The 18,210-nt window shown below is 36.8% G+C and overlaps 1 protein-coding gene across 5 annotated transcripts in view; it reads right to left on the bottom strand.

The window, feature by feature from the left end:
• The window catches only part of RAPGEF6 (Rap guanine nucleotide exchange factor 6), a 263,794-nt gene that overhangs the window by 223,691 nt on the left and 21,893 nt on the right, over positions 1–18,210 (bottom strand). For all 5 annotated transcript variants that reach the window (XM_006166893.3, XM_006166895.3, XM_006166894.3 and 2 more), the window contains 2 exons: positions 12,342–12,412; positions 9,259–9,315 (listed from right to left, as the gene is read on the bottom strand). In XM_006166893.3, coding sequence (XP_006166955.1) covers positions 9,259–9,315; positions 12,342–12,412 — 128 coding nt within the window. Of the gene's footprint in view, positions 1–9,258; positions 9,316–12,341; positions 12,413–18,210 lie in introns of those variants that run through there.

The following is an 18,210-nucleotide window of genomic DNA, read 5'->3' as shown; positions in this document are numbered from 1 at the left end:
TGACCATCCCCCCTGGGGGGTGATTTCTCGCTTTCTGTCTCTATGTCTGTCTCTGTCTGGCGAGCGCACGCGCCCTTACAGTGAAAATCTCTCAAAAAAAAAAAAATTGCCTATCATTTTCTTCAGTCTTTGATCTCTTCTAGTATTCTCTATTCTTAATCAATACTACCACTCTCCCTCCAAACCAGGCCCACCCTCTAAACCATTCCTCATACCATCAAGAACAAGCTTTCTGGGTCAACCCTACTGCATACCCCGAGAATCAAAAATGAGCTCCCTTCTCATCTTCACTGAGAGAAGATATAAGTGGCTTCAAAACTCCTGTTAAGTATCTATTCTATATTCACATATCCTACTACCCTACTCTTGAAACAGACTTTAAAAAAATCACTGATTTTTTTAAAGGAATATAATCAATGATCAATAAATTTGCATAAATTAAGGTAAAAGTTCTGACTGAATGTCAACATAAGTCTACAATTTTAATCTTATTAGGCTGAAGTAGTCATGATGTTAGCATTAATCATTTGTAATATAAATAAAGGAAAAATCTTTAAATTCATTCCTACCACCAAAAGAGCTATGTCAGCTCAGGGATTAGAAACCATTCCACGCTCAGAGCACTGTTTGCCAATCATCTGATAAGGAAACACAAAGAAAGTGAAACCCTCTAACATGGGGCCATGTGATCTTTATGTCTTTGAAAGCAAATGAACACAAGAATAATTTAGCTCCAATATGGAAGGCATACTCAATTCCCCTTCAAAGACTTCACATTGATCCTACGATAATGACAAAAAAAAAAAAACAAAAAAAACACAAGGCTTCCACATGCCTCTCCAGATCCTACTCTTGCTACCTCTTTGCTGTTTCTGGTACTAAGTACACATGGTGTATTTTCACTTTTTCTACCATGCTGCCTCCCACCTAAGCATAACCATACATGTTATTTTCTCTGCCTCCTAATCTCTGAACTTAAACTCTCAGTTAACTCTTATATTCCTTTTTTTTTTTGGCGAGATTTTTGCTATAGGATGTGTGTGCTTGCCCGAGAGACAAAGAAAAAGACACAGAGACAGAAAGTGAGAAATTGCCCCCAGGGAGGATGGCTACACCACAATCCCTTCTCCTCCATCCTCCTCTTGGGATTTTGGGCACGCACGCACACACTTCCAGCATGTATATTAAGTCGTCAGGTCTGGGACTCAAACTGTCCCTCTCACATTATTCTTAAAAAAAAAAAAAAAAAAAAAAAAATTTATAACTAGCCACATATAGATTTGTATTACACTTATTATTTTAAGAACAGCAACTAATGTATAACTTATATACCATAAACAGATCAATTTTAAACGTATAATTCAACAATTCTTAGGACTAATTTTTAAAAATCGCAAATACCAAGATCTAATTTTAGATTTTTCCCCATCACCACAAAAAGATAGCTTTTATCTGACTACAGTCACCCTCTCTTCCCACCTCTTGTGCCAAGTAACCAATACTTCATTCTCTGTACAGATTTGCCTTTCCTAGACAGTTCATATAAACAAAACCATATAATATGTGCCCTTTTCCATCTTCCTTCTTCTGATCAGTCTAATGCTTTTTGAGGTTCATCCATGTTGTAGTATGTATCAGTACTTTATTCCTTTGTATTGTCAAATAATATTCCATTATGTGGATATACTACATTTTATTTATTCATTTATCAGCTGAACATTTTGTTTTCAGTTCTAGTTGGTCTGAATAATGCTATGAACATTTGTGTACAGTCTTTGTGCATGTATCCATTTCTCTTGGGTAAATATCTAAAAGCAGAATTATGGGTAAAAGAGGGAAAGGAAGAAAGATACCCTTGGCAGGGTCTTCATGCCATGATCCTTGTACAGGTTTGAAGCCAGCCAGGATCACAGGCATGCCCTGCCTGTTCAGATAAACCCAGGACACAAACTCACAGCCTTTCCATATGGCTTCCAGAGCGGAGCAGCAGTTCCCCTACCACCTGTGAAACCACAGCTGGGGCAATTTTTAACATTTTAAGAAACTATGAAACTGCTTCTCAAAGTGGCAATACCACTCAACATTACCCCCTGCAACACTTGAGTATTCCAGCATTAACACATGCTTGCCAACACTTGTTACTCTCGTTCTCATCATAGTTATTCTAATGCGTGTGAAGTTATATCTCAATTTTAGCATGCCATAAATTGAAGACTTAAATTCACTTTTTGCATGTGAATATCCAATTGATCCAGAACCACTTAACCATTTGTTGAAAACACTGCTTTTCCTATTGAAATGCTTTAGTATCTTTGTCAAAAATAATCTTCCTAAACATAAAAATTTACATTTGGACTCTCAATTCTGTCCCACTAGTCTATATATCTATACTTTCCTTGATAACATGTAATGCCTATAACTATTTTAATTAAGTTTCTTTCCCCTATTACAGCATAACTTCAGTAAGGGCAAATACAGTATCTGTAATCCTGCCATTCTATACACAGGCAAACATAATGTACAGCAGATAAACAGTGAACAATAAATGAATGAATTAGGCCAGCTTGAAAGCCTAATGGTTAAAGAAGCCAAATCCCACAAGCCTAATTGTGATTTGAATCCTGACCCTAGTGACTTGAAAAGCAAGCCAGGCATGTATGTTTGCTTGCCTAAATCCTGACTGTATGGAGAGACAGGGCAGAAGAGACTGTGGAGTGACCATGCAACTATCAGAGTTTTGTTCTCCCTGCCTTAACTGTGACTATCTGGTGAACTCTCCAGTAATTAAAAAAATAATAATAAAAATTTTAAAAGATCAACAAATAAAAAATTTAAAAATTCATACTTGAGTAAATACTTTAGAAATAATGATAAATGCAATGTATAGGTAATGAAACATGAAATATCAAGCTTATAAACCAGTCGAATCCATACAATAAAACAGGTCACTGCCACAGGAATAAGAAAAAAAATTTTAAAAAGAATATACTTGAAATTTCAAATATATTAATAAAGAAATATTTGGTGCACAAAGAAATAATAATGCCTTATTGAGAAATATGAAGTTAATATTGGGACCAGCAGTTAGTGTAATGGCTATGTTGCTGGACTGCCATGTAGTAGACCGTGGTTTGTGCCCCGGACCTGGTGGCTTAAAACTCACGCCGGGCGTGTGTGCATGCGTGCCCAAGATCCCGAGAGAATGGAGGAGAAGAGATTGCAGCATGGACATCCCCCCGGGGGATGATTTCTCGCTTTATGTCTCTCTGTTTCTGTCTGGTGAATGCACACACCCTATAGCAAAAAACCTCTCAAAAAAAAAAAAAAAAAAATATAAAGTTAATATCACAGTAATATATTTTATAATAAACTTTCCATTCACTGAATGACTACAGATACAATTTGATCTATATTCAAATAAAAGTCAATATAAAGATTCTAAAACACAAAAAAGAATACAACATATAAAAAAATTGAGGTAACTTTGATGAAATCTAGTTCTACACATTGTAAAGCAACAAATAAGTGAATAAAGTGCTTTATGACATAAAAAAGAAATATTCACAAAGAAACAAGGTAAAATCGTATACTATTTCTTTGAAATCAATGCTGCCTTAATCAATTATTTAAGAAAGTTAAGTAACATGCTTCCTTCCCTCAAAAAAGCAAAATACAAAAGTTTTTTTTAATCATACTTGTACAAGAGAACAATAACATTCAACTTTGAAGCCCATTATTACACCCTTCAGCCCATAAAAATTAAAACCTGAATATAATAAAAAGACAAATGGCAAACAATTTTCTAAGAGAATATGATAAAAGTTATTGTCTATAATAGGTACAATATAGAAAAAAATGAGCAAAAGATAAAAAAAAATTTATGACAAGATACACAGAACACAGGAAATAAAATCTTATTGCTAACAAACAAAACATACAAAGGAAGATATTTAAACAAATCTTCACAATATAGTCCATGTTACAAAGGCTGTAATAAAAATGTCTATTCATTGTTTAATGATACTACAAATAAAAATCACAACAGGGGCCAACAGGTGGCATGGTGGATGAGGCACCAGACTCCCACATGGCCAGCCATGGTTCTAGTTCTGGAAGTGATGGCTTGCTTTTCTCTCTCTCTCTCTCTTTCTCTCTCTCTCTGGCTGGCTTGTTCTCCCACCCACCCCCCTTTATCTTGTGGGTGCACATGCCCTATCGCAAATTGAAAAAGAAAGAAAATGATAATAATAAAATTAAGTAAGTAATTCTTAAGACCACAACAACAAACCACAGTAACTTTCTTCCAAATCAATCCTGCAATATACAGCACAGGCCATAAAAACGTTTTTTTTTTCCTTTAATTCCACAATTTCTTTATTTAACTATTTATTTCTTCCCCACGAAAAAGACAGATACAAAAAAGACAGTCACAGGAACTCCCAACAGTGTCTTTACCCTGGGATCCACCCCCAAACTCAGGATCATAGGAAGATCTTAGGATACTAACCCAGGACCTTCTCACAAGACTGTTGGCAATACTGAATTTGGTTATAGCTGTGCCACCACAGCTAGTATAAATCCACAATTTGATCCCAAGGAATTTATCATAGAGAAATCATTTTTATCTCTGCATGACAGAAATTAGATGAACTGAACTGATTTTTTTTTTACTATTTATCTAGGCTTACTAATTTTCTTATAATTAACTGTGACTAGAAATACAAATAAATTTAACAATCCAGTATTTTTAAAATGCAGAAATCAGTATAGTAATCTAAGTATCTAAAATTAAAGGCAACCTAAATATCTAGTGTCATTTGAATGCTTTAATAAATCACAGTATAATCAACATGATAGCCTATTATATACAACTATATATGGGGATAAATATAAAATTGAAGCACATATCAAATAGCAAAGTGAAACTTCTACATATCATAAGGAAAATACTAAAGCATATGGAAGCCATGATTTAATAGAATCAATCAATAAAAGGATACACAGCTAGAGAAATTAAAACAGGGTAGTATGGCACAAACAGATCAAGGTAAACAGATCAAGGAGCAAAATAAAGAAACCAGAAAGAGATACATAACAGGTGCCAACATTGAGACATATAGTCACTTAATTTAAAACAAAATGGACATTGGGGCCACTAGGTGGTGTGTGGTTTAAGACACTGGATTCCCACATGGCTAAATACAGTTCGATTCCTGGACCAGGTAGCTTGAAAATCATGTCAAGTACATGTGCTCGCCTTCTCTAAATCCTGAGAGAAGATCAGAGAAGAGATTGCAGCATGGCCAACCCCCCAGGGATAGAGGGTGATTTCTTAATTTCCCTCTTCTCTCTCTCTGGCAAGCAAATACGCCTTGTGGCAAAATCTAAAAATAAATAAATTTATTAAACAAATAAATAAAAGAATGTAAATTAAAAACAAAAAGGACAAGGACCAGCAGATGGCATAATTGTTACATTGCTGGGCTCCCATGTAGTTGATCGCGGTCCAAGTCTCAGATCTGGCGGCTTCAAACTCACACCAGGCACATTTGTGTGTACGCCCAAAATCCTAAGAGGAGAATGGAGAAGGGACTGCTGCATAGCCATCCTCCCTGAGGGGGTAATTTCTTGCTTTCCGTCTCTTTGGCAAATGCAGCCACGTGCCCTATAGCAAAAATCTCTCTTTAAAAAAAAAAAAAAAAAAAGAAAAGAAAGGAAGGACATTGAAACACAATAGGGAAAAAGATGGTTTTCCAATTAACAATGCTGGGTCAACTTAACATCTATAGGGATAAATAACAAATCTTGCCAAAGATAAGATCCAAGTTTTCAACAAAAAAATTGGACTAAAGAACATTTAAATTTCGGAAAATGTGCATACACTAATGTGAACTTGATACTTTCCTTAACTTTTTGCCATAGGGCGGGCGCCCCCACGCCCTTCCCTTAACTTTTTGAAAGAGATCATAAATAATTTTAGCAAACATCCTTTTTAATCATGTGTAAAAAAAAAAGTATCAAAATTGGAAAAAGAACAACCATCAACACTTTCTTTCGCTTTTCTTTCTTTTTTTTTTCCCAGGGCGTGAGTGCTCACTGGAGACAGAGACAGAAAGCAAGAAATCACCCCCTACAGGGATGGTCAACCGCAATCCTTTCTCCTCCATTCTCCTCTCAAGATTTTGGCCATGCATGCACATGCACCCAGTTTGAGTTTCAAGCCTCTGGGTATGGGACTGCGGTCAGCCAATTTCGGAGTCCAGCGATGTAAACATTATGCCCTCTGCTGGTCCCTCCATCAATATTTTCTAAATAACCAAAGTTTAATGCTACAAAATCCATTCAGAGTGCAAGATGAATAATAGTTTCTAACACAACAGAGTATAAAATGCTCACAGATGAAAGCCTCAGATTCCATTTTCCAACTTATCTGTAAGAAACTTTTCAAGTGCTAGTACTGTAACAAAGAAAAAATCCAAATTATCTGAAAGGGATACTAAAAGACATTGGATTTTTTCCAACTTTGTTTCTGTATGAGGTCATATTTCCTTCATTTAAAAAAAGTAACAGTCTGAATACAGACGGTATGAGAATCCAACTAATGCCAGTCAGATATATTACCTTTGCAAAAATACAATTAAATATATTTGGGAAAACAAATGTTTCTCATATAATACATATCACTTATATTAACATGGAACAGGTTTGTTATTTTAAAATTAGCATTTTAAATTAAGAAAAATGAACCTTGGATTCTACAAACACTGTAAACAAAAATGAATTCTAGCATGAATGGTAGACTTAAATTTGAAAAGGAAAACACCAAAACATCAGGACAAAAGCAGAATAGAAAATCTTCCTTTTAAAAAATGTATTTATTCCCAGGGAACCAGCAGGTGGTGTGGTGGTTAAGGTGCTGGACATTCCCACATGGCCAACCATGGTTCAAGTCCTGGACCTGGTGGCTTGCTTTCTCACTTTCTCTCTCTCTGTCTCTCTGGTCAAAATAAGTAAATGAATAAATAAAATTAAAAAAATAAAAACAGGGAACCAGCAGTTTTCATAATGGCTATGTCGCTGGACTCCCACATAGTTGACCGCGGTTCACGTCCCAGACCCAGTGGCTTAAAACTCACGCTGGGCACGTGTGCGTGTGTGCCCAAGATCCTGAGAGGAGAATGGAGGAGAAGGGATTGTGGCGTGATGGGGGTGATTTCTCGCTTTTTGTCTCTATGTCTCTCTCTGTTTGTCTGGCGAGCGCACGCGCCCTATAGTGAAAACCTCTCAAAAACAAACAAACAAACAAACAAATTTATTTATTCCCTTCAAGAAAAGAGAAAGGCAGAGACAAAGAGAAACAGGGACCAGCAAGCAGATGGCATAATGGTTATGTGGCTGAATGCCCATAGAGTCGACTGTGGTTTGAGTCCCAGACACGGCGGTTTAAAACTCACACCAGGTATGTGTGTGCTCATGTGTGCATGTCCAAGATCCTGTGAAAATGGAGAAGGGATTGTGGCGTGACCATCTCCCCTTGGGGGAGGGGGGTGATTTTTTGTCTTCTCTCTCTCTCTCTCTCTCTCTCTCTCTCTCTCTCCGGTGAGTGCACATACCCTAGAGCAAATCTCTCTCTCTCCAAAAAAAAAAAAAACCACACACACATAACATACAAATACTCCTCACAGGGCCTCATCATATCCTGATGCCCACCTCTTGCCTTTCAGTAAGCCAGGATCACAAGCACAATGGGTGTGCTCAGGTTAACCCAGGGTTCCGAACCCAGGGCCTTCCCATATGGCTCCATTATCATACAGTAGTACTCTGCCACCTACTTATGCCACTGTTACAGGCTCATTGTAATTTTGACAAAAGTAAAGACCTTCTTTTTTTTAACTCTTTAAAAAAAATATTTTATTGCTGTTGTTTAATTTCTATAGGGCACATACAATCACTAGAATAAGACAAAGAGAGGCAAAGTGAGAGAGCAACCTGCTTAGGTCCAGGACTCAAAACTGAAGTTGGCCATCTGGGAGTCCAGTGATTTAACTATCAAGCCAACTACTGGCTCAAAGATTCGTATTTAAACAGGACATGAAAAGCACTAATCATAAAGGGAAATATTCAATTTCTTTTCCTCAGAAGATGTCATTAATAGAGTACAAAGGGAAACTATACAGTAGAAGATATTTGGAATAAATATATCCAGCAAGAACTTTAATACGGAATTCATGAAGAATTTTTGTAAATCAAAACAAGATAAAAACCCAATTTTTAAAAATAGTCAAGAATTTAAATCAACATTTCATAAAAGAGGCTATCCACATAGCCTGTAATATATGAAAACCATTCATTATTATTAGTAAACGGAAATATAAAATAAAATCACAATGGGATAAAACAAAATGAGCAGAATAGATAAAATTCAAAAACAAGCAACAAAACAACTGACAGTATCAAAGATTTTCAAAGATATGAGGCAACTGAAGTTTATTATTGGGTTGCTAGAAAGGTCGTGTCACATTTTTGCATAGAAAAATATATCATGACTTTTCGGATAACCTAATATGTGTGTGTGTGTATATATATATATCTATATATATACACACACACACACACACAAGGTTACTGAAATTAGTACAACTATTTTAGAAAGATGTCAGAATCTCCTATATTTGAACATGTGAATTTCTAGCCATTTTATTCCTAGGAATATGCCCAACATGAATGAGTAAATGAGGGCACAAGAAGACATAAATACAATATTACAGAAATTTTATTATAGTAAAACCCTGGAAATAACACAAATATCTATTAACAGTAGAGGTTAATTATTTTTAGACTAATGTATACTGTATAGCAGTGAAAAAGAACAAATACATAAACAATGAATAATCTTAGACATATGCTAAGTAAAAAAAAAAACCCGCATGAAAGATTCCATGTATAAGAAGCTCAGAAAGAGGTAAAACTAATCTAAGATGAAAGAGATTAGAAGTGTAATTACTATTTCAAAAGAGAGTTGTCTACAATCTCCTAGAAAGTTAGTGTATTCATATTTTCAACTAAGTAGTATACATGTATATACATTTATTAAAATGCATTGTACTATATGCTTTCTGTGCACTATCTGTACATACTGTATGGTTTATGAATGTATTTCAATTTGCTCTACAAATTGTTTTGGAATCAAATGTATTTCAATGCCAAAAGACAAAATTTAAACATAAAAGTAATTAAGTTAATTATGGAAATACTTACCAAAAAAGAATCTGATTGCCACTGTATCTCTCATAGCGTGCTCTTGCAGACATCAATCTAACATATTAAAAAAAGTAAAATATAAAGATTATCTCACATTTTGTTTCAAAAATTGTTAGAATAACCTCAACAAAATATCTAGGACTAAACTTTCACTGAACTATGAAGAGTTTAGAAATATGTATATAATACAATATTTTTGAACCTAGCAATTAGGTAAGATTAAATGGCATAATATTTTTATATACATTATAAAACCTGTCAATACACACCAAATAATGTTCTTTTATTATGAAAAAAAAAAGTACATTTCTCTGGCTCACTAGTGAATCCTCTGTGAAAAAGTTACTAGCACAGGCATGTACCTACAAAAAAATATGCTGAATAAATATATATATTTGCCTGCATTTTAAAAATAACATTAAGGGCCAGCCAGTGGAGTGGTGGTTGAGGCAAAGGTCAACTTTGTGGCTTGAGCCCTGGACCCATTTTAAAAATAAATGCTGCATACATGTGCATGCTTGTATGCATGCCCAAAATCCCAAGGGGAGAAGAGATTGTGGTGTGGACATTCCTGTTGAAGTGATGATTTCTCACTTTCCTTCCCTTTCTCTCCTACAAGCACATACATCCTATAGCAAAACTAAAAAAATACAAAATAAGAAATAACTTTTTAGCATTACTAAATACTCTAATTTTCAGTTTTCTTTTTTCTTCCTGATATATTTATTTAACATACACTAACACCTGACTTAAGTTATAAGCAAAACGGAATAATAAATCCCAAACAATTATATTTTAATAATCTGTTTCACAACCAGAAACTTGAAAAACACCCAGAAAAAGTAACTAAATAAGCTAGTCATGGAGGGAAATGGGAAACATGTTTAATTTTATACATGGGGCTGGCAGGTGGCGTAGTGGTTAAGGGTGCTAAACTCCCACATATCCAACTGCAGTTCGATTCCCAGGCCTGGAGGCTTGCTTTCTTTCTCTCTCCCTCTCTGGTGATAGGAAGAAAGGAAGGAAGGAAAGAAGTTCTTTAAAAAATAAAAATGTTATACAAAGTTATAACAGTTAGCTATTTACAGTAGGCTAGAATTTGTGTGTGTGTGCTTTTTTTTAAGATTTGCTATAGAGCATGTGTGCTTGCCAGAGAGAGTGAGAGAGAGGTAAAGTAAGATATCATCACCCAGGGGAGATGGCCATGCTGTAATCCTGGCTTCTCTATTCTCCTCCTGAAATTTTGGACATGCCCGGTGTGATTTGCAAGCCAATGGGTCCAGGATTAGAACCACAGAGTCAGCCATGTGGAATCCAGCTAATATCCATGCCACCTACTGGCCCCAGTAGAATGTTTTTGTAAATACAATCACAATAACATTAAGATAAGTAGGACAGCCCATTTTACAGAAGAGAAAAATTAGTTCAGAAAGGTGATGAGGGACTGGCCCCGTAGTGTACAGTAGTAAGCTGGACCCCACACTGCCAATCGTGGTTCAAATTTCAGCCCCAGTGGCTTGGAAAAAATGTGCCATCATAAGTGCATATCCTCAAATCATTTGTAATCGGATGGGGACCAGCAGGTGGCATAGTGGTTAAAGCACTGAACTCCCACATGGCTGGCCACAGTTCAAGTTCCAGACCAGGTGGCTTGCTTTCTTACCACCCTCCTCCTCTCCACCTCTCTCTGGAGAGCACATGTACTCCATAGCAAATTAAAAGTAATAATGATAATAATAATAATAAATAAAAATAAATAAATAATTCTTTAAAAAACCCTAAGCAGATGGAACAAGTACTGCAGTATAACTATGCTCCACTTGGGGCTATGTGGCACACGTACTCTCTCTCCCCTCCTCTTGAACGCACATACCTTCTGGCAATTAAAAAAAAAAGAAAAGGTTATGAATTTGGTCTACAGGAACTATGTCTAATCAAAAGTCCTGTTCCTTTCACTTTAATACAACACCATAATACAACATACAGTGCCTATCTTAGAATTTAGCATAATAAATACCAATACAAACAACAAAAACAGGAATTTATGTTCACTAGCTAATACACACTGAGTACTGTGTTTTGCTTTAGATACTTATTCTTATTTAATCCTCAAAAGACTTTTCAATAAAAGTTTTCATTTATTTATTTATTTTAATTTGGTCAGAGAGGAACAGAGAGAGAAAGAGAGAGGGGGAAAGTGAGAAAGCAAGCCACAAGGTCTAGGACCGCAGTCAGCAACGTGGAAGTCCGGCACCCTTAACCACCATACCACCTGCTGGCCCCCTCAAAAGACTTTTAAAAAATACTATTATTGGGGCGAGCAGATGGTGTAACAGTTACGTTACTGGACGGTGGCTTGAACATCATGCCAGGTACAAGTGCATGTACAAGTGCTTGAACATCATGCCAGGTGCAAGTGCAAGTACCAGAGGTCCTGGGAGGAGAATGAAGAAGGGACTGTGGTGTGGCCATTCCCCCAGGGGGAGATTTTTCACTTTCTTTCTCATTGTCTCTGTCTCTCTCTCGCTCTCCAGAGAGCACACCCTAAGACAAAAACCTCTTTTTTAAAAAACTATTATTATCCGTATTTTATGGGAGACAAAACTGGATTAAATGTTAAGACTTAAAGTTCCATGGCAAAGAGAAACTGGGAAAAGAAATGCAAATTCCTATGCCTATCCTACAAAATTCCCTAAATGACGTGGCCCTCCCTACTTACACTAGTTTTCCACAATTCCATCTCTCTTCTCACTATGATCTAGTTAATGATGTCTTATTTCTCGGTTTAGATCTCTATCATTCAAGTCTACTCAAAACATACTTGTTCTCACTGACTGACTAAACTCAAGTAGCTACCTACTTTATTTCACATCACCATGTTTGACTGTATTCACAGTACTTACTACTAGATGCTATATACAGTCTTCATTATGTTTTTCCCCATCCAGAAGCCATCCTCATCAGAAAATAAACTCTAGCAAACTAGATAAGTGGTAAAAACAGTATAAGGACTATAAAAGGTTTGATAAATTAAAAAATAATTACATAGTACACACTCTTAAACATGGGAACATACTTACCTAAGCTGATGTTCCCTGAGATTTGATAATATTTCCATTCCATGAAGATACGAATAAATAGTATTTAAGTCCTGTGGAACAGAAAGTTTTAAATTGTTTTTCGAATATACTTCTTAAAATTTGGCACGCAATTCTGATTTTAAGCAACCAACTATTTATGACAGAGTTCTTAACCATGGAAGTCACAAAAGTCTCAGAATTATAAAAGACTTGAGTTTCCTCAACTCACAGAGTTCTTTAACATGGCCAACAGGCCTCCATTCAAACAATGGAAGAAACCAAAACCTTAATATTTTGTATGAAAGTATATAAACTCATTCTTTTTCTTTTTTCTTTTCTTTTTTTGTTTTTTCTTACATTTTGCCAGAGGGCATGTACACTTACACTCACCAAGGTGAGAGAGATAAAGAAAGCAAGCATCACTTTCGGGGATGGTCATTCCTCAATCCCTTCTCCTCCACTTAAACCTCCTTTCAAGTTTTTGGGCACACAAGCATATGTACCCAGTATATTTTTTCAAGTTGCTGGGTCAAAGACTCAAACTGGGATTAGGACAATTTAAGATTTTCTGCCCAGACCTCACCCTCCTGACCCCCAGATCTAGCCAGGACAATCTAATTACCAGCCATCTACATTTGAGTTCTGAGCAGACCCTTTCAGGGATTAGGACAATTGAAGATCTTCTGCCCAGACTTCACTCTCCTGCTCCCCAGATGTAGCCAGAGTCAGAGTAATCCTCAATTTTCCATGGTATCTGTTGCACAAAGTGAGAAAAACGGTACTGCCTAGAGATTGCAGATCACCTCCTCCTGCATGCCTGTGAATGCTCAGATTTAACTCCAAAGGTTAGGGAAAAAAACATAATCCATCAGAGACCAGAAACCACTGCAGAGGCAGGAGAAATATGAGAAGCTAAGAAAATCTCTCTCCCCTAAGGGAAAAGAATAACTCCTCCTCCAAAGACAAAACAAGGGAACTCATGGAAATGTAAGATAAAGAGTACATAATACTTATAATGATAAAGCAAACAGAAATGCAAAAGAAGAGAGACAATGAATTCCAGAAAATGCAAGAGAAGAGACAATGAGTTCCAGTAGGCAAGCTATGAGAAGCTAAGAAAATCTCTCTCCCCTAAGGGAAAAGAATAACTCCTCCTCCAAAGACAAAACAAGGGAACTCATGGAAATGTAAGATAAAGAGTACATAATACTTATAATGATAAAGCAAACAGAAATGCAAAAGAAGAGAGACAATGAATTCCAGAAAATGCAAGAGAAGAGACAATGAGTTCCAGTAGGCAAGCAAGTTCTTGCACAATCTGAAAAAGGAAATACACACCATAACAAGGAATCAAATGAAATTGTTAGAGATGAAGGCTGCAATACAGGAAATCAAAACCTCCCTTGAAAGTATTAAAAGCAGATTAGATCATGCAGACGATCAATCTCAGATGTAGAAGAACTTCTGACCTAGAAAAATTCACCAAAAAGATTGAGAAAATAACTCCTCCAAATGAGAATAATATACGAGTAACACTAGATATCATTAAACGCCCAAACATCTGGATATTCGGTATCCCAGAAGGTAAAGAAGCTAACACGGTATTGATAATCTATTCCACGAAATACTGGAAGAAAACTTTCCAAACCTAGAGAGGCATTCAAATATCCAGACCCAAGAAATACAAAGGACTTCCAAATAGTATCAACCCAAGAAGATTTTCTCCATGGCACATCATACCCAGAATGGCCAAAACCACAGAGACAAGATACTAAAACTGGCGAAAGAGAAACATCAAGTTACTTTCAAAGCATATCCCATGAGGCAAACATCGGACTGTTCATCAGAAACAATGCAAGGAAATAACAGGAAAATATATTCAAAGCGTTAAGCGAAAAACAGTTTCAACCAAGAATACTATACCTGGCAATATTATATTTCATATGGGAAGAAAAAGCAAAAACATTCTCAGATAAACAAAACCTGGAAGAATTTACCAATGCCAGACCAGCTCTCAAAGTGCTGAAGGGAGTAAAATTAAGTCAGACACACAGAAATAAGACTACAAAAAGCAACCAAGAGAACAGTCAACTTAATTGGTGGGGTTGGGTCCGGAAAAGTTAATAATAACATTGAAAGTTAACTTTCAGAATTTAAACGGAAAGAACAGACCACAGTAACAATGCAAACTGAACAGGAGATTAAGTACATGAGATTGAACTGATGAAGCAAAATTTTATGACTTTTGACTAAAACATTACTGATTTTCTTCTATGGTTTGTTTTCCAGATTTAAGGAGTTTTGTCTTCTCTTGAACTGTTGATAGGTTTATCTACCTACCATTGGAACAGAATCCTGACCTTAAGTCTTAAGCAAATTTCCCTTAGCATTTTTTATAAGATTTATTTATTTATTTATTTCCAGTTGTTATTGTTTTTTAGTTTGACTAGAGAGAGAAAGAGAAAGGGAAAGCGAGAAAGCAAGTCGCCAGGTCCAGGACGCGAACTGCAGTCGGCCATGTGGAAACCCAGCGCCCTTGACAACCATGCCACCTGCCAGCTCCCCCCCTTAGCATTTTTAAATTTTGATTTATTAAAATTAAAATTGTTTTTCTTGAAGTTAAAAAAATGCATTAAAAAATACCTATTTAACAACGGCAGTAAGCTATATAGCCCCAGCTAGATGCTACTTTATATAATGTTCATTCTACTCATTGAGGTTGATGCCTAAAGTTAGACATGTGTTTAAAGATATATATATAACATTGGACTCCCATGTAGTCAACCACAGTTAGAGTACTAGATCCGGTAGCTTAAACTCACGCCGGGTGAGCATGCATGCTCAAGATCCTGAGAGAATAATGGAGGAGAAGGGATTGCAGCATGGCCATTCCCCCTAGAGGGTGATTTCTCGCTTTCTGTCTCTCTGTCTCTGTCTTTCTGGTGAGCTCACGCGCCCTATAGCAAAAACCACTCCCCTAAAAAAGAAAAAAAAGATCTTTCACGAATCAATAAACTGTGGGAAAAAGGAAAACAAATAAAGGCATGTAGATACCAGAGACAATGTGGGAGGAGTGTGAGAAATGGCAGAGAGCAGGAGGTAGATTGGAATCAAGGAGGGAAAAAAAAGCAGCAAAATATATAAGAAACAAGAAATGGAAAATTATTTGTTGACAATAACAAGTATGGTGATATCTTTAATTGAGCCAATATTCAGTGTATTCTGGATGGGAAATCTCATTTTGTATACTGTAATGATGTACAGCAAATAAATGTAAATAAATTAGGAAAAAAAAAAAAACTCAAACCAAACTGATGGCCATGAGGGATGCAGCTGCCTTAACCACCACTGCCTCTCATTGTTTCATTTCTAAACAGATGTAACCTTTTCTTTTTCAGAGACCTCCAAATATTCCAACAGTTATATCATCTTTTAAGTCTTATTTTTTATCCCTACAGATGACATAGTCATATTTGCACCCTCCATGTTTTTAAACATCCTTACTGACATCCTTTACAGATAACTAAGTTTATCAATATTTCTCTTGACTTTGTAAAAAATCTCTCTCTAAAGAGACTCCAAGTGATATACTTTACTAATTACGCAAAAAAGATGTTAATTGGACAATGTATTCACTCTGTGAAGACACAGGGAACCTTTCTCTAGTCCTTACTTAGATAACTGGGTTTAAAAACTAGGATAATAAAGTGTAAGATTAACCAAGAACAATGAAAGAGCAGAAGAATGTGAGAAGAGTCCATATCCCGGACAGAATGGAGTAGTTTACCACTAAGGTTATTTAACATTGTTGGTGCAAGGTCATAATAAAAAATAGACAAGGGGCCAGCAGGTGGTATGGCAAAGGTGGCTTATTTCTCACTTCCTCTCTCTTTCTCTCTCTCTGGTGAGTATATATGTCCTATATCAAATGTATAAGAAATAATAATAATGAAATTAAATAACAAAAAAAGACAAGTTTAAATGGTCTCTACATAAAATGTACCTCATTATTCCCTTAAACCAGAAATACCTTAACCTCATTATTCCCCAACACTGCCCTCCAAATTTGATATGCAACCAGTCAAGAGAATTATCAGAAGACAGTAAAAGAAAAAAAAAAAAAAACTAAAGAAAACTTGGTTTCCAGTAGGTTAATAATACAACATGGAGCTATTTGGAAAAGAAGTAATCGTCCCTGATTGTAAAGATAAAAACTGCCAATTAACAATGATAGATTTAACAACCAAGTAGCTCTGCCAAATTCTTACTAAAAAGGTAGTAAGAAAGATTTTTTTAGTACACGAAAAAGAATAGAGGGACCAGCACTTAGCATAATGGCTATGTCGCTGGACTCCCATGTAGTCAACCGAGGTTCGCGTCCTGAACCTGGTGGCTTAAAACTCACGCTGGGTGTGTGTGCGTGTGTGCCCAAGATCCCGAGAGGAGAATGGAGGAGAAGGGATTGAGGCGTGGCCATCCCCCTTGGGGGGTGATTTCTCACTTTCTGTCTGTCTGTCTCTGTCTGTCTGGGGAGCATGCGCACCCTATAGCAAAGAACCTCTCCAAAAAAAAAAAAAAAGAATAAATAGATTAAAAGAGGAAAGCACAACAAATGAGAAAGGTTTACATAATATTGGAAGAGAGCAGATAGGTAATATTACAAATTATATTCCTAAAGATGATCATGAAGTTCATTTTCTATGGGACCTTGTCATTCCCCTATCAAAAACTGCAATCAAGGCCAGTTGCTGGAATGCTGTTGAGGCAATACGGGAGGCTAGGATTCAATTCCTAGCCCACCCTAAAAGATAGGTGAGGTAATATATGCCTATAGTCCTGGTTACATGGGAGGCTGAGGCAGGATATCTTGTTTTAAAAAGGGGAAAAAAGAAGACAGGCGACAGGTGTTGGTATAGTGAATTATGGCATGGCTGGACCCATATGTCAGAGGCCCAGACTTCCCTGAGTATGCTAGCCATATGCACATGTCCCCGTAATCTGGGCAGGCTAAGATTAGGGGTGAATTGCAGCATGGGACCCTGTTGAGGGTGCTTTTGTGTGTATGTGTATGAACCAGAAGAGAATCTAATCTGAGCGGGTGTGCCTGTAATGGTTTACTGATCCTAATGAACCCATCTAGAGGTACAGCAGGAAAAGAATGAAATTAATTTACTTATACAAGCAGGGCAGGATCTTCCAAAGATGGCCAGGCAGAGAAAATATTGTCCATGCCCTCAATGAGCAGATGTTCAGGCTACATACATTAAGACCAAAGAATAGGGGCCAGCAGATGCAGTAATGGTTATGTCGCTAGACCCTATGTAGTCTACTGTGGTTCGAGTCTCGGACTTGGTGGCTTAAAACTGACATGAGGCGTGTGTGAGCACGTGCCTCAAATCCCAAGAGCAGAATGGAGAAGGGACTGCTGCAGCATGGCCATCTCCACGGGGGGGTTGGGGGTGGTGGTGATATCTCACTTTGTTTGTCTCTGTTTCTTCGGCAAACGCATGTTCCTTATAGTAAAAATTTCTCTCAAAAAAACAAAAAAACAAAGAATACATATATCATCTATAAGGTCTGCACAGATGCCCTGTCTCTAAGACACGGGTCTGGTTTCTACATACACTGTTGAAGATTACAATAGAAGGCCAGATTACTGATCGGCATAATCACCACAGCTTGTACATTAATTCAGTGCCTCTGATCTTGAGATGTTAAAGTGGTAGAGGGGAACATACCTCCAGAATAGCCCTGGTCATGAGTCAATTCCATGAGGAAGGGGGTCATGAAATATTCACAAGGCCCAACTAGACTAGCAACTATGTCTTAGGGAGATTGGGGGGGGGGGGGGGGAGAGCTTAAAACATGA

Source organism: Tupaia chinensis, unplaced genomic scaffold (genome assembly GCF_000334495.1).
Source record: "Tupaia chinensis unplaced genomic scaffold, TupChi_1.0 Scaffold144346_1, whole genome shotgun sequence".
In the NCBI taxonomy this organism is placed as follows: domain Eukaryota; kingdom Metazoa; phylum Chordata; class Mammalia; order Scandentia; family Tupaiidae; genus Tupaia; species Tupaia belangeri.
The sequence above is the reverse complement of the archived record's forward strand: the minus strand, read 5'-3'. Positions and strand labels throughout refer to the sequence as shown.